Source organism: Hemitrygon akajei, chromosome 10, assembly GCF_048418815.1.
Source record: "Hemitrygon akajei chromosome 10, sHemAka1.3, whole genome shotgun sequence".
Lineage (NCBI taxonomy): Eukaryota > Metazoa > Chordata > Chondrichthyes > Myliobatiformes > Dasyatidae > Hemitrygon > Hemitrygon akajei.
In genome coordinates, this window is record NC_133133.1 from 54,024,062 (window position 1) to 54,046,918 (window position 22,857).

At 38.6% G+C, this 22,857-nt stretch overlaps 1 protein-coding gene across 1 annotated transcript in view; it reads right to left on the reverse strand.

Moving 5' to 3' along the window:
* Positions 1-22,857, reverse strand: part of LOC140734402 (ATP-binding cassette sub-family C member 5-like) — a 159,442-nt gene that overhangs the window by 74,302 nt on the left and 62,283 nt on the right. Inside the window, exons 9-12 of the mRNA XM_073058296.1 lie at positions 22,459-22,607; positions 21,611-21,718; positions 12,372-12,443; positions 4,077-4,201 (exon numbers count right to left, since the gene is read on the reverse strand). Coding sequence (XP_072914397.1) covers positions 4,077-4,201; positions 12,372-12,443; positions 21,611-21,718; positions 22,459-22,607 — 454 coding nt within the window. The remainder of the gene's footprint in view (positions 1-4,076; positions 4,202-12,371; positions 12,444-21,610; positions 21,719-22,458; positions 22,608-22,857) is intronic.

Genomic DNA, 22,857 nt, shown 5'->3' on the forward strand with positions numbered 1-22,857 from the left:
GTCGGGTCTCACCGATATATAAAAGGCCACACCGGGAACACCAGACGCAGTATACCACACCAGCCGACTCACAGGTGAAGTGTTGTCTCACCTGGAAGGACTGTTTGGGGCCCTGAATGGTGGTGAGGGAGGAAGTGTAAGGGCAGGTGTAGCACTTGTTCCGTTTACAAGGATAAGTGCCAGGAGGGAGATCAGTGGGAAGGGATGGGGGGGACGAGTGGACAAGGGAGTCGTGTAGGGAGCGATCCCTGCGAAAAGCAGAAAGGGGGGGAAAGGAAAAACGTGCTTGGTAGTGGATCCTGTTGGACTCAATCTCTCCTCATAGGCTAACCCCCTCATCTCTGGAATCAACCTGCTGAAACTCCTCTGCACTGCCTCCAAAGCCAGTATATCCTTCCTCAAGTAGACCAGAACTGCACACAATACTTCAGATGTGGCCTCACCAGTACCCCATCTAGTTGCAGCATAACCTTCCTGCTCTTAAATTCAATCCCGTTAGCAATGAAGGCCAATATTCCATTTGCCTTCTTGATAGCCTGCTACATCTGCAAACCAACCTTTGCGGTTTGTGCACAAGCACTCCCAAGTCCCTCTGTACAATAGCATGTTGCAATCTTTTGCCATTTAAATAATAATCTGATCTTCTATTTTTCCTTCCAAGGTGGATGACCTCAAATTTACCAACATTGTGCTCCATCTGCTAGACCCTTACCCACTCACTTAATCTATCTGTCTATACCTCTCCGCAGACTCTCCGTATCCTCTGCACAATTTGCTTTTCCACTCAATTTAGTGTCATCAGCAAACTTAGATACACTACACTCAGCCTCCTCTTCCAGATCATTAATGTATATTGTGAACAGTTCCAGGTCCAGCACAGAGCCCTGCGACACACCGCTCACCACTGATGGCCAACCAGAGAATAACTCATGTATCCCAACTCTCTGCTTTCTGTAAGTGAACCAATCCTCTATCCATGCTAATACATCACACCCAATTCTAGCATCCTTATCTTGTGGATAAGTCTTTTTTGTGGCACCTTATCGAAATCCAAGTAAATGTTGTCCATCTGCTCCCCTCTATCCACTGGGCTTGTTATATCCCCAAAGAACTCCAGTAAGCTTGTCAAACAGGACCTGCCTTTGCTGAATCCATGCTGCATCTGCCTGACGAATCCATTTCTTTCCAGATGCCTTGCTATTTCTTCTTTAATGTTAGATTCAAGCATTGTCCCAACCACATATGTTAAACTAACTGGTCTATAGTTACCTACCTTTTGCCTACTTCTTTTTTTAAACAGTGGTGTGAATTCGCCTTCTTCCAATCCGCCGGGACCTGCCCAGAGATCCTTAGAATTTTGGTAAATTATCACCAAAACCTCAACTACAACCTCTGCCATTTCCTTCAGTACCCTGGGATGCATTCCATCAAGACCAGGGGCTTATCTATCCTCAGGCCCACAAGTTTGCTCAGCACTACCCCTTTAGTGATAGCTATTGTATCGAGGTCCTCACCTCCCATCGTATCCATATCATCTCTCTTCAGCATGTTAGTTGTGTCCTCCACCGTGAAGAGCAATACAAAATAGACATTTGGCCTCGGCCATTTCCTCATTAGCTAATATCAATTCCTCCTTCTCGTCCTCCAAGAGACCCATGTTCATTTTGGCCACCCTTTTCCGCTTTATATAATTATGAAAACTTTTACCATCAGTTTTATATTTTGTGCTAGTTTATTTTCATAATCTATCTTACTTTTCTTTATCGCTCGCTTAGTGGTTATTTGTTGTCATTTGAAGTTTTCCCAATCTTCCAGTTTCCCACTAGTCTTGGTGACTTTGTATGCATGAGCCTTTAGTTTGATGCCTTTCTCTGTTTCCTTAGTTATCCATGGCTGGCTCTCCCCAACCTTACTGTCCTTGCTCTTCACTGGAATATATTCTTTATTGAGCTCTGTGAAAATTCTCTGTGAAAGTCTTCCACCATTCCTCAACTGTCTTACCACATAGCCCGTGCTTCCAGTCTACCCTCTCCAACTCCTCCCTCATCCCATTGTACTCTCGCTTGTTTAGGCATAATATGCTGGTTTATATTGAGCTGTTGTACCTTCCATTTGTATGAGAAACTCAATCATACTGTCATCACTCTTTCCAAGAGAATCCCTAACTACAAGATTGCTAATTTTACCTGTTTCATTGCATTGGACCAGATCCAAGATAGCATGTTCACTGTAGGTTCAGTAACACGATGTTCAAGAAAGCCATCATAGATGCATTCTAACATACCTTTGCATCCAAGTCCACAGGTTAGGAGCCAACTTTGCAAAAATTAAATCTGTTATTTGCTTCATTATTACTGGTTCAAATCTCATACCACTTCACACTGATGATAAACAATTGTGTAAGTATATCATAACATGCATTTTTAAAATATTGCATTCAATTCTTTTAGGTCTGTTCAGACATCTGTTGACTTGGACTGCAGAAAGAGACAGGCCATGAAACCACAATGATTTATCAAACATTCAAAAACAGTCCCTGCGCGATATACAGTAGCATAGCATAGTATCAGCTTGTGAATGTTAAAATCTGCTTACCACTGGAAACAAATAGTTGGACAGTAAGTTGCACAGATTGAAGATAAAGCTTAAACTATATGGACACTGATTTCACAAGCTACGTGCATTTTGTGTGTCTCCAAAGGTAACAAAGAATAAATTTATATACAGTATGTAAATCTTAATATTCTTTAAAACAAGTTCCCATTTCAATTTTCAACTACTAATATTCTGCCACTTCCATTGAAAGCAGAATAAAGCACAATTATTTACAATAAAATATGCAGCCCATCATTCTAACTACTACTATGATATTGCTGAATTAGTGTGAAGAACTATTTTATTTCCTCTCTCTTTAGATTATGAAGTTGACATTGTTTCACCAAACTGATTTAATTGCTGAAAAAGACTTAGCAAGATTGAATGTAACATTTTTTAAATGCATTCACATTCGCATGGTTCATTCACATGACTGGTTTAGCATCAGTGTGAAGCGATTCTCGATTTGGACCAATAATAATGGAGCAAATAACAGATTTATAAAAGCCTAATTAATGCCAAAAGCAAACAAATGAAGCATTGCTTCATTACAGGGTGTCACTCTGAGTTACCATGCATCATATTGCACTTTGAAAGGAAATTAAGAGAATGCATTAATATCTAAACAAAGGTTGGTACCAATATTGCAATGCAGGGATTTAAAATCATGAACTTCTGAAGCAAAGTCATGCAAATTACCAACTTAAATAATCATGATTGACTAGAATATCTGGCTTAAAATATTTTTTAAAAGTCTCTTTTTCTGGAAGAAAATGTTCTTCATAATATGATTCATCTATTCAGTTAAGGTAATGTCAAATTAACATAGCCTTCTCAGTACACTAGACAGAGAGAATAGGAAGGAGCAAAATGCCTACTTTTTCCCCCGTACTGAGCTCTCATTTTCACCCTGAATATTAAGGTATTCATCTCAATATTAAGAATATAAGTAGCATGTCAATAATTCAACCACAACTCCTCTTACACATTTACGAGCACCCAGATTAACATGAGATAAAAAAGCAAAATGCAGGGAACACTCAGAATCTGGTCCTAAATGCTGTTCTGTTACCTTCAGTAATGGGGTTACATTCTCTCAGAGATATCCCCTTCACTCTACCAATTCCTCCCCCACTTGCTTTGTTACTGAAAATTTATTTGTTTTCTCTCTTGAAGGTCCCAGCTCTGAAATGTTCACTGTTTTATCTATCCAACTTGCTGCCCAACCTGCTGTGTGTTGCAGAATTTTCTGTTTTTATTTCAGATTTCCAGAATCTCAAGTTTTCTTTGAATTAGAAACAAATTAGCAATTGCTTGAAGTAGAAGAACAGACATGTGCAAAGTTACGTAAGCTTCATTGGAGATCCTTCCAAAATTCAGGACAAATTTTGCCTATTAGTTGAAATAATTAAGAGACTGAGTCACCTGCCAAATGTGTTTCTCTAAAAACACCAGTGAAGATATAAATAAGTAATCCTTACTTTTCTTCTTCATAACTTTTGCCAAATAAGATATTGTCACGGAGAGATGCATTAAAAAGCCATGCCTGTTGGGCTACATATGCAAACGTGCCTCTCACTGCAACTGTCCCTTCAAGCAATATTAGCTAAAGGTTGGAGAGAAGACACTATCATTAAATACAGTCATACAAGCAAGTAAACTTCAGATTTGTAATTTAACCTAATGGTACTTGTATTAATTGGTAGATTCTTTATGACATTGATAAAAAAGCTATCATTATGAAATGCAACTTTTAGAAATTTAGGCACTGTATCATTATTCAATCTTTCACTGAAAAGTGGATAAAAGAAACAGAAGAAGCAAAATCTTCAGAAAAAAGGAATTTAAAATACATGATACCTAAAGTAATTTTAATGATAGTAGATTAATGCATGTAAGTTCCCACCAATGTTTATCATTTATTGACTATGGAGAAAAAGGGTTGTGAGGAACGCATTCAATAACAATCCAAGTAACTTTTGTTTAAATACTCTTATTACCAAGACATGGCCATCCAGCTGAAATTAAGGTACTTTGTCAGGTACTTGTACAAAATTCTCAAGTCATTTACTGTTCCAGAAAAAGTTGTCTATAGCTACAAACAGGGAGTAGTTTGCTTGAATTAGGAACCCAGCTGCTGTGTGAAATTAGTAGAATCCTGGTAGGAAAACAAAACAACTCAATTTATTGAATGCACATTGGTGCACAGAAGGTTGTGTCAAACAAGATTCAAAAGGAGAAGTGTTCGTCAATTATGCATGTGTAAAAAATGACAGTAATTTTAATGCTTTAATGTAGAACTGCAGGAATAATTTCCTCGATATAGCTTTGTTTTGTAATGGATTTTAATTACTGCCCACCTTGTCTTATAGAAAGGTAGAAAGCTGATTTTAATACTCCCTGGAGAAAAACTGAAGACTAACTGGGAGTTAGTGTGCAGCTGAAATAAAGAAGGGAATTTACCCTCTTTCATGCAAACTAGCTGGCAGTAATTTCAAGCAGCAGGTAGCAACAGATCAGCCTTAAGTTTACAGAACCTGCAATAATTATGCAGATCAGTTCTGGGTGTCATCAGGGCCTATATGTTATTTTAACTTGAATAAAGTGCAGTGATGGCTTCCCCACCAGTCTGAACCTGCCAGAAAGAGGAGCTAATATTGACATGGCAAGTTTAATATTTTCCATTGTTCTTACGTAGATCGGTTGAGCATGCACGATTGTCTGGCCAAACAAAGAAATACTGTGCCCACTTACCTCAGGAATGCCCTCCTCCCCCACTTCCCACTACAGAATGTCTCCTCCTGGGGTTATTCCTGTCGCCAGTTTGGAGGCAAGCTAATTTCCGTACTTCTTTGGCTGTGAAGCCAGCAAGCCTGTAATAAAACTGGTAGAGCCTCCCTGATACTCGTCCCAAATGTGCAGTTCACATTTGTCTCTAAAGTTACGATGAACCCGACATTTCACGGTTTCTTTCCCTTGTCGATTACAGGATATTAATTGACATTCTTCATAAGCAACAATCTACAAAGTGGCGATTGCCACTGTACTTGTATACTTCAGCTATTGAAACAATGTAGGAAACAGCACTCAGAATAATTTGAGGGAATGGAATGACAAGTTGAAGGCGAGGCACAAAGCAAAGTAAGCATTTTCTTAGTGATAAGGAGAAAAATGAAGATTGAAATGAATGTTGTATTTTGGATTCCAACCTAATTGGATAATGTAAACCATGACCAACCCTTTCACCTTGTCCAGTCCGGATGACAATGTTTCTTGCTTGACTAAGTTCAAAACTAATCCAAGGAAACAACATTTCAGTAAGTAAATTATTTTCCTTTGGTAAGAATAACAAGAATTGTACCACCAAAACAATTTGATAAAGCTAAGATGCAAATTGCATGATTCACTTAAAGTGGGCAACAACTTTAATGGGCTGAATAGACTACTACTGTTCCAATTAATATACAGTCTGTGGGCACAACTCCCAGGGGAGATGTTGGATTGATATGAATTCAGATACGTAATGGATTTTCTTCAGCTAATTTCACGTTAACTACTCTTGTTATAGGTAGAGAACTACATAAATGGAGCTTATGTTGCTGCTTTTGTTAAAGTTCTAATCAATGGTTTCAGCAATGGTAATGCTGTTTGATATTGAATAACGGTGTTAGTTTCTCTCTTGTTAGAGATAGCCATATCCTGGCATCTATGTTCTGCAAATAACACTTGCCATTAAACAACCCAAGTCTTAATATATTTTGCTGCATTTGAGATTGTTTAATTTTCTTAGTGTTCTCAATTAAATGGGCATTATCCAAAAATCACAAAACTCTTCTGGCCTTATAATCTAAGAAAGAGGCTGAAGATGGTTTTGGACTGACTAATTTTAAGGAATTCCAGTAGACAGTATTAACATCTGAGATAATGCCAATTGCTGAAACTGAACCCTAGTCGATATATCAATGTCTATTTGAAGGCAGTAACAAAACCACATGTAGTATTCCAAAGATATTAAGGTTCAACATATACTGGAAACTCAACAGCAATTCAGAATCAGAATCAGGTCTATTATCACAGGGATGTGACATGAAATTTGTTAACTTAGCAGCAGCAGCAGCTCAACACAACACATAATCTAGCGGAGAGAGAAAAAAAACATAATAATAAACAATTACGTATATTGAATTGATTTTGTAAAAGTGTGCAAAAACAGAAATACTGCATACTTAAAAAGTGAGGTAGTGTCCAAAGCTTCAACATCCATTTAGGAATCAGATGATAGAGGGGAAGAAGCTGTTCCTGAATTGCTGAGTGTGTGCCTTCAGGCTTCTGTACCTCCTCCCTGATGGTAACAGTGAGAAAAGGGCATGCCCTGGGTGCTGGAGGTCCTTAATAATGGACGCCGCCTTTCTGAGACACTGCTCCTTGAAGATGTCCTGGGTACTTTGTAGGTTAGTACTCAAGATGGAGCTAACTAAATTTACAACCCTCTGCAGCTTCTTTCAGTCCTGTGTGCAGTAGCCCCCCCCTTCCCCCACATACCAGATAGTGATGCAGCCAACGCACACAAAATACCGGTGGAATGCAGCAGGCCAGGCAGCATCTATAGGAAGAAGTACAGTTGACGTTTTGGACCGAGACCCTTCATCAGGACTAACTGAAAGAAGAGATGGTAAGAGATTTGAAAGTGGGAGGGGGAGGGGTGATCCAAAATGACAGGAGAAGACCGGAGGAGGTGGGATGAAGCTAAGAGCTGGAAAAGTGATTGGCAGAAGGGATACAGAGCTAGAGAAAGGAAAGGATCATGGGACAGGAGGCCTAGGGAGAAAGAAAGGGGGAGAGGAGCACCAAAGGGAGATGGAGAGCAGGCAAGGAGTGATTGTGAGAGGGACAGAGAGAAAAGAAGAAAAAAAAGGGAAACAGTAATAAGTAAATAAACAAGGGATGGGGAAGAAGGGGAGGGGAGTATTAACGGAAGTTAGAGAAATCAATGTTCATGCCATCAGGTTGGAGGCTACCCAGACGGAATATAGCTGTTGTTACCCCAACCTGAGTATGGCTTCATCTTGACAGTAGAGGAGGCCATGGATAGACATATCAGAATGGGAATGGGACGTGGATTTAAAATGTGTGGCCACTGGGAGATCCTGCTTTCTCTGGCGGACAGAGCGTAGGTGTTCAGCGAAACGGTCTCCCAGTCTGCGTCCGGTCTCACCAATATATAGAAGGCCGCATCAGGAGCACCGGACGCAGTATGTCACACCAGCCAATTCACAGGTGAAGTGCTGCCTCAGCTGGAAGGACTGCCTGGGGCCCTAAATGGTGGTGAGGGAGGAAGTGTAAGTAGCAGGTGTAGCACTTGTTCCGTTTACAAGGATAAGTGCCAGGAGGGAGATCGGTGGGAAGGTGGGAAGAGATGGGGGAGGACGAATGGACAAGGGAGTTGCGTAGGGAACAATCCCTGAGGAAAGTGGGGTGGGGAGATATGCTTGGTGCTGGGATCCCGTTGGAGGATATGGAAGTTACGAAGAATTATATGTTCGACCTGGAGGCTGGTGGGGTGGTAGGTGAGGACAAGGGGAACCCTATCCCGAGTGAGGTGGCGGGAGGATGGGGTGAGAGCAGATGTGCGTGAAATGGGAGAGATGCGTTTGAGAGCAGAGTTGATGGTGGAGGAAAGGAAGCCCCTTTCTTTACAAAATGAAGACATCTCCTTCGTCCTGGAATGAAAAGCCTCATCCTGAGACCAGATGTGGCTGAGACGGAGGAATTGCGAGAAGTGGATGGCATTTTTGCAAGAGACAGGGTGGGAAGAGGAATAGTCCAGGTAGCTGTGAGAGTCCTTAGGCTTATAGTAGATATCAATAGATAAGCTGTCTCCAGAGATACAGAAAGAAAGATCAAGAAAGGGGAGGGAGGTGTTGGAAATGGACCAGGTAAATTTGAGGGCAGGGTGAAAGTTGGAGGCAAAGTTAATGAAGTCAACGAGCTCAGCATGCATGCAGGAAGCAGCACCAATGCAGTCGTCAATGTAGCGAAGAAAAAGTGGGAGACGGATACCCGTATAGGCTTGGAACATGGACTGTTCCACAAAGCCAACTAAAGGGCAGGCATAACTGGGACCCATACGGGTGCCCATGGCTACACCCTTGGTTTGGAGGATGTAGGAGGAGCCAAAGGAGAAATTATTGAGAGTAAGGACTAATTCTGCTAGACGGAGGAGAGTGGTGGTAGAGGGGAACTGGTTAGGTCTGGAATCCAAAAAGAAGCAAAGATCTTTGAGACCTTCCTGGTGGGGCATGGAGGTTTATAGGGACTGGACATCCATGGATCCTTATCCAAAATAAGGCGGTGGGGGCCAGGGAACCTAAAATCATTGAAAAAATTCAAAGTGTGAGAAGTGTCACGAACATAAGTGGGAAGAGATTGAACAAGGGGGGATAAAATAGTGTTGAGGTATGTAGAAAAGAGTTTGGTGGGGCAGGAGCAAGCTGAGACAATAGGTCTACCTGGACAGGCAGGTTTGTGGATCTTGGGTAGGAGGTAGAAACGGGAAGTGCGGGGTGTGGGAACTGTGGGGAGCTGTGATGCAGCCTGTCAGAATGCTCTCTACGGTACAACTATAGAAGTTTTAGAGTGTATTTGTTGACATGCCAAATCTCTTCAAACTCCTAATGAAGTATAGTTGCTTTCTTGCTTTCTTTGTGACTGCATCAATACTGTATGTTGGGACCAGGTTAGATCCTCAGAGGTCTTGACACCCAGGAACTTGAAGCTGCTCACTCTCTCCACTTCTGATCCCTCTATGATGACTGGTATTTGAGCTATGCCTAGCCACAAAGTCATATGTGAATAGAGAGTGGAGCAGTGGGCTAAGCACACACCCCTGAGGTGCGCCAGTGTTGATCGTCAGCAAGGAGGAGATATTATCACCAGTGGTCTTCAGATTAGGAAGTTGAGGATCCAATTGCAGAGGGAGGTACAGAGGCACAGGTTCTGCAATTCAGTACCATTCCCACATCTGTACTTCAATCAAATGGCTTCAAATACAATTGGAAGAGAATTTACATTGTGCTAAATAATTATGTTTAGCTGCACTCTTGACATAAAGTAATTCATAGATGCAGATGGCTAGTTAATTGCTTACCTGAAGATGACCGTGATGATGGTAAGACTGCAGCTAAAGTTTTTCAAGAAGTAATTCAATTTTACTGAATTTTGACGGCATCAATTTTGTTTTGTAAAGGGGTAGTTTTAGGGAAATTGAAGTATGTTAAATTGAGGAAAGGATATTAAACTGACCCAAATCACATTTTCATTTAAGTCCATTTAGTGTAATCATCAAACCATTTTCATATATTTTATGGTCAAAGAAACCTTCATTGAATAAGCTTAATTTCCCACCTAAGTTATTAAAAGTAACAAGACTGCTTTTAAAATGTTATGATTATGACACAATGATATCACTTAATGAAGAGTTATGTACAATGCATGGGAAGGAGATATGATCACTTTCAATTACATTAATTCAATAAGATAAATTTGATTTCATGAATGAAATATCTGTTTCCAAGTGACTTGGAGTGACTGTGACATAATCCAGACAATTGTTTTGTTTCTCCTTTGCTTTAATAATACAAAAAACTACTTTCAGTGACTGTTTCGGAATCAGAATATTTCAACCCACTCTACCAATCAATTTAACATACCTGTACCTGCATTGGCAGCAAGGGTTCTGTTATCAAACATAAAATTCCAATTATAAATAAATGAACGATGAAATAGTCACTAAACAATAATAATCTATTTAAGCATAGCAAAACCGCTGCATTGTGAAATTCACATGACATACAATATTCATTAGATTATAGTAAATTTATATAAAAATATGCAAATAGAGAAAAGCTACATTGCAGTCATCCAGCAACTTTCATGACAAAGGTACATATTTTATAACTCCATGCAGCTATTGAGATGATATTATCATTCAATACATATACTGTAAAACAGATGGTTTTCAAACTTTTTAATCAGACAATCCACTGTAAACCAAATGGTACACCCAAGTGACTAATAATCTGTTCTCCTTTTTGTGGACCAGTGTTTATTTAAAGAAGCAGAGACAGTAACTCAGTCTTTAACATTCCAAGGTCCCAGATCCTACTTTGGACAAGACAAAGCAGCCATTTGTAACTGGATTTTTTTCCCAGAAATTTGATTTGAATAGATAAATTGCTTTAATTATGTGTTTTGAGAAATATTTTTGGTTTTGGCCACTGAAGTTAATTTCCCTGCTTTTCTTTGAAATACATCAAGGAATTCCTAAATTCACTTCAGAAGGCAGATGAGGCCTCAGTCTCATTGACAGCAGCATCTCCAACAAAGGGCAATGCTATCTCAGAAATGCAGTGGGATATCAATTTAGGTTTATGTGTTCAGCCCTCTCAAGTGGAACAGTGATATTTGCTGAATCATTGTTGACACAAATGGGAGAACATGTGGGAAAACATATCTCTATATACTTATGACTGTGTGGCTAGGCATCGCTCAAATACCATCTATAAATTTGCTGATGATACAACCATTGTTTGGTAGAATCTCAGGTGGAGACGAGAGGGTGTACAAGAGTGAGATATGCCAACTAGTGGAGTGGTGTCACAGCAACAACCTGGCACTCAACATCAGTAAGACGAAAGAGCTGATTGTAGATCTCAGGAAGAGCAAGGTGAAGGAACACATACCAATCCTCATCAGAAGTAGAGAGAATGAGCAGTTTCAAGTTCCTGGGTGTCAAGATCTCTGAGGATCTAATCTGGTCCCAAAATGATTGATGCAGTTATAAAGAAGGCAAGACAGTGGCTATACTTTATTAGGAGTTTGAAGAGATTTGGCAAGTCAATGAATACACTCAAAAACTTCTATAGATGCATCATGGAGAGCATTCTGACAGGCTGCATCACTATCTGGTATGGGGGGAGATGGGCTACTGCACAGGATCGAAAGAAGCTGCAGAGGGTTGTAAATTTAGTTGGCTCCATCTTGGGTACTAGCCTACAAAGTACCCAGTACATCTTCAAGGAGCAGTGTCTTAGAAAGGCAGCGTCCATTATTGAGGACCTCCAGCACCCAGGGCATACCCGTTTCTCACCGTTACCATCAGGTAGGAGGTATAGAAGCCTGAAGGCACACACACAGTGATTCAGGAACAGCTTCTTCCCCTCTGCCATCCAATTCGTAAATGGACATTGAAACCTTGGACACTACCTCACTTTTTAAAAAATTTATAGTATTTCTGTTTTATGCACATTTTTAATCTATTCAATATATGTATACTGGATAAAGTATATTGAATCAGATTTACTTATTTATTTATTATAATTATAATTATTTTATTTTTCCATCTATATTATGTATTGCATTGATCTGCTGATACTAAGTTAACAAATTTCACATCACATGCCAGTGATAATAAACCTGATTCTGATGCGTTGAAAATGAAAATAACAAGTATTAATTCCCATAATTAATTTTGTTCCATTAACTTTATTGTTACTTCTCTCTAACTGAGGTAGTTCTCTGGTAGTTGAAAGTTTTTCCAACTCCAAAAGTTGTTCTGAATTATTCTTAAATCAATGTTAAGCTTATTTCAATATGAAACATAAAATCGAAGCTTTATCTATTATCTTTAATAGCGATGTATCCCATCAAACAAACTATCTAATTTGTACAGCTGTTTAGATTTATAAGATATTATTTCCCATGGATACAGGTCTTACCTGGCCCAGGACAGCAGATATCAGAGAACTTTTACCACTACCCACACTGCCACAAATGCCTACCAGTTTACCCTAAAAAAACAAAAAGGAGCATGAGTTGTAAAACATCGAGAGGTGACATAATCCAGAGCTTTTAAGATGCTAACAGTAAAGCATACACACAAGTAGACTGCCTGGATGGACACAGGTGGACCAAGACTTCAGTCATGGCCACAAGTAGATCATTGGGGATAAGGGAAAAAATGTGTGGTGGCAACCAATATAGAAGGATTTTTCAATTGAAGTATGGAAGATAAAAGAGCACAATCAGTCATCAGTCAGTCTCCAATATTACTTTTTCACAAAACATATCTTCACAGATATATTCATCCCACAGATAATCATTTCACAATAAAAAATTAGAAGACTGCTTCTAGAATACTTCCCAGTGAAAAGAACTGCAAATCTTATGTAAGCTGAAAGTAGTCTTATATATTTTAGTGAAGCATAAGCCGAGCAGCAACTTGATAGATAGATAGATAGATAGATACTTTATTCATCCCCATGGGGAAATTCAACTTTTTTCCAATGTCCCATACACTTGTTGTAGCAAAACTAATTACATACAATACTTAACTCAGTAAAAAATATGATATGCATCTAAATCACTATCTCAAAAAGCATTAATAATAGCTTTTAAAAAGTTCTTAAGTCCTGGCGGTAGAATTGTAAAGCCTAATGGCATTGGGGAGTATTGACCTCTTCATCCTGTCTGAGGAGCATTGCATCGATAGTAACCTGTCGCTGAAACTGCTTCTCTGTCTCTGGATGGTGCTATGTAGAGGATGTTCAGAGTTATCCATAATTGACCGTAGCCTACTCAGCGCCCTTCGCTCAGCTACCGATGTTAAACTCTCCAGTACTTTGCCCACGACAGAGCCCGCCTTCCTTACCAGCTTATTAAGACGTGAGGCGTCCCTCTTCTTAATGCTTCCTCCCCAACACGCCACCACAAAGAAGAGGGCGCTCTCCACAACTGACCTATAGAACATCTTCAGCATCTCACTACAGACATTGAATGACGCCAACCTTCTTAGGAAGTACAGTCGACTCTGTGCCTTCCTGCACAAGGCATCTAGCTTCTCGTCTAACTGTACTCCCAGATACTTGTAGGTCTTAACCTGCTCCACACATTCTCCATTAATGATAGTAGCATATAAAATAATATGAAAGGCTGCATGCAGGCCCGTTAGTAGATTCAGTAGAAATAAATAGATCATCACAATGTAAACTATCCAAACATACTCACACTTCCACTAATCACAAAAAACTGCACTGTCCCTTCGAAAATCACTGATTTAGTAATCAAACATTACCTTTCTTGTTCCCAGTTAATTTACAAATTGTCCAGCAAACATACAAAACATGTCATAAAATGAATAACGGTTTCTACTTCACATCTTCAACTTGAAACATGCCCAGAAACAAAATTTTGCAGAAGTCAGAAATATGCAACAGAACAAAATTAGCTGGGAATACTTTGCTGCTGGTGTGACATCTGTGGAGAGAGAAATTGAGTTAATGGGCTTGATCATATTCAATCTAACCCAGTGCTGCACTCGCCCTACTGCACTCTAACCATCTAGATACATTAAGCTTTTACAGCTATGTAGCTGCCATTGACAATGAGGCCATGGTTGCATGGCCTCAAGCAGAGGAGTCCACAACTGGCAGTGAGGTTTTAAGCTATTTAAGGGGCTGGTTTGCTATTTTTAAATAGAACATACAACTTTGTACAGGACTTTCAGCCCCTATTGTTGTGCCAACATTTTAACCTACTACAAGATCAATCTAACCATTCTATTCCACATAGCTTTCCATTTTTCTAAAAGTCTCTCAAATGTCCCCAATATAACTGCTTCCACCACTATCTCTGATGAGGGTAGATTAAACTTACCTTTATAATTAAATTCAGTGACCCTATTCAAATGAATGGACAATACTAAGTATAAAGTATATGCAGCTCTTTGTCTTAATAAATTGCAAAACAACCCTGGATTTAGTTGTAAGGTCCAGGGATGGGGCAAGAGGTCAGATGTGGCTGCATCAGAGTTCCAGAACATTCTGTGCTACTATATGGCAGAGCACGTAAGTCTGGGGGTTGCACTGAGTGCAGATAACCGGCAGTTCTCTACAGAACCAACCATGGTCAGAGTGATTTGCTCACAACTCAGATGAAATTTGGGCAAGGCCTTTCTCACCGTGGCAGAGTGGAGAACAAAATTACGGATTTATGCTATGATTGAAAGGCATTTGAAGAATTAGGGAAAGTTGGGGCAGAGAGGATGGGAATAACATTAGAATACTCCCTGGATTCAACAAAGGAGTCTGAGAAGGATACTGGAAATAATGAAGTAGTTGGCGAGCCAGGAAGAAGTGTGCTAAAAAATGATTGGGGAATCAGATGAGGACTGATGGGGAGAGATCCAAGGATATATGGAGGACATTACTTGAGAATCAAGGACAATTGCTGGGCTGATATGGAATGGTAGTGGTGGTTATCACTTCAAGTGTGAAGAATATGCAGGGGCTTACCATGGCAATTGGTGCATTCTTAACATCCTGGTTTAGTATGCACTTGAGCAATGCAGAAGCAGGACCTAACACAGAGATTGAGATCTACATCTGTGGATGAAGCCCATGCTAATTTTCAATATACAAGGGGGAGAAAAATAAATTTTGAATAAGCAATGTCAATCATCCATTATATACTTAATGAGTTCACTGTGCATGTCACACACCCTCAGTGTGCTTGCACATCATTTGCATTTCAATACACAGAAGTATGCTATTTGCACAAACAGCTATCAGTTATATTCAGCGTTCAGGTTTCAAATAAAGTTATATTGAACACCCTGCAGAAAATATGCAATGCTATAGAATTGTAGGCCATAGACTGTGTGGATTTCCTCCAGGTGCTTGAGTTTCCTCCCATGCCCCAGAAACATGCAGGTTGGTGGGTTAGTTGGTCATTGCAGATTTCCCTTTGCATGTAGATGAGTGGTAAGGTCTGTGAGGAGTAAGAGTGTGGGGAGATATAAAGTGCCTTTAATATTTCACTGACTGAACGTCCTGTTTCAGTGTTGATTTCTCTGTAACTCAAAGCGTGAACTTTCAGCATTTCACATACCTTTGCAGGAGCTCTTAAACAAAGTTGTACATCACAATAGGAAAGCCTGAAATAAGAGTGCAGGTCATAAAACTTGCATCTCTGACAAACTATTGGTTTCAAAGTGGCAATGATGAACATCAAGGAAAACCATCACAGATCTGACCATGAAAAGATCTAGTCCCTTGGTGAGAAATAAACACAAACTTCAGTAATGATTTCTGACTTAGACTTAGATCATCTAAATTCATGCCCAAGCAAGCGTTCATCCTATTATGGACCTGCTTTTCCCCTGAGGCTTGCTCAGCTACTTTAGACTGTATTCATGACTGCACCTTACAGGAACATGACAAATGGCTGCTGCCACTGATAGAACTCACTGAATTAAAGAACATAAGAGACAAGAGCATGAGTAGTCACTCTGTCCCTTTAGCCTCTGCTGCTATTCAACCAGATCATTGCCGATTCAATTTTATTCCCAATACTATTTTCCCACATTCTCCCACCATCATTTGATTTATTTATGGTTCAAATATGTATCTGTTGCTTCAATTGAATATTTTCTGTGGCCCTGCATTCAAAACTCTACAGGTTAGAAATTTCCTAAGATTCATGAAATAAAAAATTTCCTGCTTGGGTTGAGCTGTTCTCTGATCTTGGCAGTTTACTTGCAAGCATTTTGTCACCATACAAGGAGACAATATCAGTGTGTTTACGTTTGCAGGTAAATTGCCAAGATCAGAGAACAACTCAACCCAAACATCAACCACCCATGCTGCACATTTTCTGAATTATTTTCAAAGAATTTCCTCCTCATTGCCTTAACTAAGCAACACTTAATTTTAAACTATTGTCCCTAGTTCGAGATATACAAAGGAATACAATCTGTCCAGATCAATCCTATCAATCTCCCTCAGGATCTTATGTTTTTAAACTCCAATGACTATACGGCTCTCCCTAGCTATCAGCCCTGTAGATTTCTTTATTATATCGCAAATCTAGCCTTCTCTAAATGTGGAGACCAAAACTGTATATGTTACTCAACATGCAGGCTCACCAATGCAACAGAACTTCCCTATTCTATACATATACCCCTTGCAATAAAAGCTGTCATTCCATTAGTCTCCTTAATTATTTGCTGAACAGGCGTGCCTACCCATTATTTTCCATCTGAGCTTCTCATATCCCTTTGTAGTGTTGCTTTGCATCCAATGACCTACATGCAAAGCTGATGAGCACCCTTGGATGACTATAATTCAGATTCACATTATGTTCTTAAAAGTATCAAGCACATTATGCAATCAGCTTTCTTCTTCAAATCAATCATGCATTACAGAAAATGAATGTGTTATATAATTTAATTTCTAGGCAGTTCATAGTGTAAAATGCCCAATAAATATGCCAGTCTAGAAATATTTATGCATCTGTCATAAGTGCATCATGCTTCATTGATACACCAGACACCATATTCCAAAGTGCTGAACAGTAATTTGAAAAAAAAAAGCAGTGGTTGAATTTCGAAATTGTCTTCATCTTCAGGCTTATACAGTACTAGCAATATACTAGCACTTTCTAATCGACAATGTTCTGTGATCAAATAGTGAGTATAATCTGATTAACACATTGTTGTAACAATTAAATTAGCATTAGTTATCATGAAAAGATCCAAGTTAGCCACAGAATAATAATAATTGTTCCCTAATTTTCTGTGTTGAATAATAATTGTCCCCTAATTTTCTGTAAGCAAAATTAGCAGAAATTTGTTGCTATTCAAAATAGATCCAGGTATTACTGACAATTCCAATCACATTCATACAAAGGAACTATGGTTTTGGGGATTAAGTTGTATTATTGAAACATCACTAAAATCGAAGTTTTGAGCTTTGATTTTTAAAAAATGATAACTATATTTCAAATATTTAAAACAGTACAGGAATCCTGAGCTCAGCATTTTGAAACCATTATTTAAGTATACCTGTTCGACATTTAAGTTGATATGATGTAAGGCTGTCTGGAATTTGGGTTTTGGAGATGATAAATTAACATGTAAGTCATCGTGGTCATACTGAATTTTAGTGCCATGATTATTTTGTTTGACAAGTGAATTTTCTGGATCAGCTTCAACATAAAGATTCATTTTTTTCTTCTCTATCCCTCTTCCTTTCCTTTTTTTCATCTTCTTCATGTCACCTTTGTTTGCATCTACTTGTCTTTCTAAAAAACAGGAACTGCTGCTTTCCCATGCCAAAGTAGCATCACAAAATTCAATGGCATTGTGTGGGTTAACAGGCTCCTTCCTTACAACTTCTAGTTCTTCCATTAAAAGTAAATGCTGTAGAGGTGAGAAGGGAAAACAATTTTTAATCAAAGCAATACACAGTGTTGATCTATTATTGTAAGACTACTGAATTTAGCACTCAAAGAACACAGTAAGATTTCAATATTGCAAGAAATTTTCCCATTTTTTAGATTTAGGGGGGCATAACTTTCAATGGTAAAGATGCTGTATAAATTATTAACAGAAATTTAATTGCAGATTTGACCTGCTTATAAAGTGAATGAAAAGTGACTAATTTTATTTCATTTGGCAACTCTTTGTATCTCTGCATGTATGGCACATTATAAAGCAGTTCTAATTTTGAAGTTCAAATTCAATCATAAGCTTATGCTCATTGTCTTCTCCTTACTTTTCCTTTGGGAGAGTTTTGGTTTTAAAAGTTGTTTCTAGAAATAATATGCAACATTGTTTAAGATGCTCAGAGAGAACTACTTGAAATAGAAATAGGAATAAAAAATAAACTGGCAACTTGTTATTTCCATTCCAGTGAAGCACATGGGATTTATTAGCAAAACAATCAAATGCAGAGCTAGAGACAATAAATTAAACTTACATAGGGTTCTGGAAAGGGGCAAATTGAATTTATATTACTGAGTACAATACATGTAAGTGTCCTCAGCATAAAAAAGATGCAGAAATACTGAAGCAATAGTAAAATGAAACATTACAAAAATAGGACCAGAAATGAGGGATTGTAGCTATCAGGAAGTTTGAGCAAGTGTTTTTTACATAAGAAAACCTAAAAGCTAAGTTAATTGAAGTCTTTAGAAGTATGAATGGGTAATGCAGGACAGATTTGGGAATGTTTCCATTTGTGGTGAAGTCCAAAACACATTGTGACAAATGCAAAATCATTGCAGATAAATCTAACTGAAAAATGAGGTGAGAGTTCTTAATTCAGAATGCTCTGAATATAGAACTTTCTAGCTCAGAAAGTTGAGAGAAGTAACCGCTTTCAAAGGGAAATGAAATTTTTTAAAAATTGGAAAAGTAAGGGGCACTGGATTTGATAGCCTTTAAATAAATTGCATTACTTTGATAAATAAGGCACGAGTATATAAATATCAATATATAAACAATTGTGCTAAATGGCTTGTTTCTGTGTATTTTTCTGTGCAATTTTATAGAATTAAACACTATCATATTCAAAGCAAATTAGAGCTTCATAAGATTTTCTATAGCACACTGTACTCTTGGAAGGGTACTTTCTCTTATGTGAGTTATAAGCTTTTGCAGAAGAATTTGTTGTTTATTGAAAGTTTAAATTTTACGTATTTATAAAAAAAGTAATTTGAAGAGGAACTATGGCCACACTAAACAGACAAACCTGCTGGATTTTGAGCTAATGGGAAACATGGGTCTCGAACAATTCAAACAAGATTCAAACAAGAGGACATGAGTTGAGACTTAGGGGGCAAAAGTTTAAGGGTAACATGAGGGGGCATTTCGTTACTGAGAGTGGTAGCTGTGTGGAATGAGCTTCCAGTAGAAGTGGTAGAGGAAGGTTCGGTATTGTCACTTAAAGCAAAATTGGATAAGTATATGGACAAGAAAGGAATGGAGGGTTATGGGCTGAGTGCGGGTCAGTGGGATTAGGTGAGAGGAAGCGTTCGGCAAGGACTAGAAGGGCTGAGATGGCCTGTTTCCGTGCTGTAATTGTTATATGGTTATATGGGTAAATTTGCTCTTGCAGTTGCAAAATTCTGAGTTGCAAACTCCTGCTACTCTTGATAGTTCTTTTAATTCAGTTACTCCATAACATATCAAAGTCAACAATAACCATGAGTATCACATGACTGCATCAATCTTAATAACCAAAGTTTTCAACTAATGAAGACCTTGTGTGATAAATTATTGCCTAATAGTGACTGCTGATTATCCACAAATATAGTCACAAACAGTAATGTGTAATAACTGCCTTAGTTCCACACAGTAGTTCTGAGGTGTTTTTAATTAACAAACAAATTACGTCATTCGGTATAGCAATCAAACAAAGCACAAAAATCTCACATACGTTCCTTTCTAATCATTTATCAGCAAAAGCACGAAAGGCACAAAACTTCAGGAGCAAAGCACAAAAATGCTGGAGGAACTCAACAAATCAGGCTACCTCTATGGAGAGGAATAAAGAGATGATATTTTGGGCCAAGACCCATCGCCACGACAGCAAAGGAAGTGGCACAAGCCAGAATAAGAAGGTGGAGGGAGCAGAGGAAGGAGTACAAGTTATCAAATGAAACCAGGTGAGGGAAATTTGGGTAGGATGATAGGGGAGCATGATGCAAATGCCAATCATCACCCTCTGGTTCTCCCCCTTCTCCTTCCCCTTCCCCTTTTTCATGGTCCATTGTCCTCTCCTATCAGATTCCTTCGTCTTCAACACTTTACCTCTTCCACCTATCCCGTCTAAGCTTCTTGCCTCATCTCCCCTCCCCCAGACACCATCCACCTCACCTTGTCTCATCTGTTACCTGCCAGCTTGTACTCCTTCCCCTGCCACACCTCCTCATTCTGGCTTCTGCCTCATTTCCTTACCAGTGATAATGAAAGGTCTCAGTCCAAAATGTCAATTGTGTATTCCCCTCCGTTGATGCTGACTGACTTGCTGTGTTCTTCTAGCACTTTGTGTGTGTTTCTCAAGATTTCCAATCTAGCCAAGACTTTTATACATTGTGGAGACCATTTTTGAGTTATTGCAAAACCTTTGATTTGTTTTAAAAGTACAGATAGTGGCTAATAAAATATTTTATTAGATGACAAGGGTTTTTTTTCCCCTTTTTTCTTGCTTTTCCTAACAGCTCTGACTTTGGTAGTGGCTTTAGATTTTTTTTCTGTATAACAAAATGATTATATTTCAATATTACGATTTAATTTAGTTTTTATGAATACAAGGTTTTGTGATTGTAACTGTATTTTCAATACAATGTATTTGGTACTTTTTTTTCTCTTTTGACTTATATATCTTCTTGTACTCTGTATTCCTTTATGCAGAAACTAATAAAAATATTGAAAGAGATTTCCAGCACCTGCACAATCCCTTGTGTTTACAAACCTCAGGGTACCTTTGCAAGTCAGAGCAGGAGGATTTGCTAAACATATTATCAGTAAAATAATAAATAATCTTCAGTGGCAGGTAGACAGCAGAATAATAGAGGTGGTAAAATAAGTGATTTAAACAAACCTTGTTTTATTTTGTTGGCAGTTCTCCTTTCTCAAAGGCCATTATTTAAGTTTATCTTATTTGGAGAATTAGAACAGTATTATTAGGGTTGTAGATTGAATTCTAAGATCTATTTGAAGGGTGTAACCAGTAAGGTATACTTTTTAAAAGTGTAATTCAGGACATATAACATATGGAGTACTTTTAATCCATCATTTTTAAGGTGATTGGAGATGAGTCCGCTGTGGCTCAGTGGGAAGCACACAAATCTTTCAACTGCAGTCAGATCTTATTTCACTATTCCAGTAGGTTGATATTTCAGTTCAATACTATAAATGTACTGTGCTGTTGGAAATATCTCCTTGCAGAAGTGATGACAAGCTTCCTTAGATTCCCTCTTATTAAACTACCAAATAATGCAATTACACTAGAAGTGAATTCCTTTTTTTCCACCTGCAGATGCAACTACAATATTCAGGGATAATCAATTTTTATCAACAGATATCAATTACTAGCTGAGCACCTGGTTTAGGAATCTTGTATGTGACACATCATTTTAAAGGTAAATTAAAACAGAAGCTCAAAAACTGTACCTTAAATCTGCCCACAGCAACAGATGCCTCTGATAGAGCTTTCACAGATATTGGCGTGATTTTCAGGGCAAAGGTCATTGCATTAAAGACTGCAACAACAGTAAATGCCTACATGAATAAAGAAAGCAAAATTAGAAAATGTTGGGAACATGGCCTGATCAGGCAGCATCCAAAAGTGCAAAACAGATTGGCATTTCAGACAGAGATTTCACTTGACTGATTAGAATCAATGTCAGTTAAAGGCTTAGCATTTGCTTCGGTACATTCCACAACACAGAAAAATCTTGAGAGGGACCTAAAGAATGGATTTGCTCTTTAAAGATAAATAGGAAAATTGTGATCAGCTGCAGTTGGGAGTTATTCAGGGTTGTGATTGGATTGTGGGAGGCCAACAGACTAGGGGTGGACTTGTTCAGGCAGGTCTCCTTTAACTCCAAAACAGGCTTCACACGTGCAGTGAAAGCCTGCATCTGCATTAGCAGGACATCAGTGGGCCACATATATATGGATGAAAATTATGGGTGATGCCTCCATGCATGTGGCTTAGGCCAAATGATGTCATGCATGCGTATAAGAGGCTCTATGTATTTTTTTTAATGCAGAAGAAAAATCGTGGAATCTACATTTGTTTCAATGACATTTTATCACAATGCACTTATAAGCATTCTATTATGCAACAGAATTTCCGGGTCTGACACCTCATGGTTTTCTTTTCCAAGGAGACAACCTTCTCCAAAATATCTGGGCTTAGACTAAAGTTTCACAGCCCACTGTAAATGTAACAGCCTTAATCTGTGAATGTTTTCATGTGACTATAATCCATTTAGTAGAACTGTGATTGTGTTTACCTGAGCTGCAGTTAGATCATATCCCAATGCCATGTAGAGTGTGAATGTGCAGCTACTGGAAACTACGACCACAACTGGAGCAACTCCAACTGTGATACTCTGCACATAACCTGCTTTTTCCAAAAACTGTTTCTCTCTGCTTCTGATCACTGCAGGAATAAATGAACATTATTAAGGTTTTCCAAAAATTATTGGAATAGTGATGGTTTTAAACGTCAGGGAGAAGGTACAAAATTAAGAAGCTAAGACAAGAAATCTAGTAAAAAATTTTGTTTTAAATCAAATATAATAGTCATCTGGAATTAGGTAGAGGAATAGTAATTAGTTTAGTGGGAGGGATACTGTGGAAGGCAGGTATAACAATTTTAAAAGAGAGTGATGTTGAAGACTATCTTATTG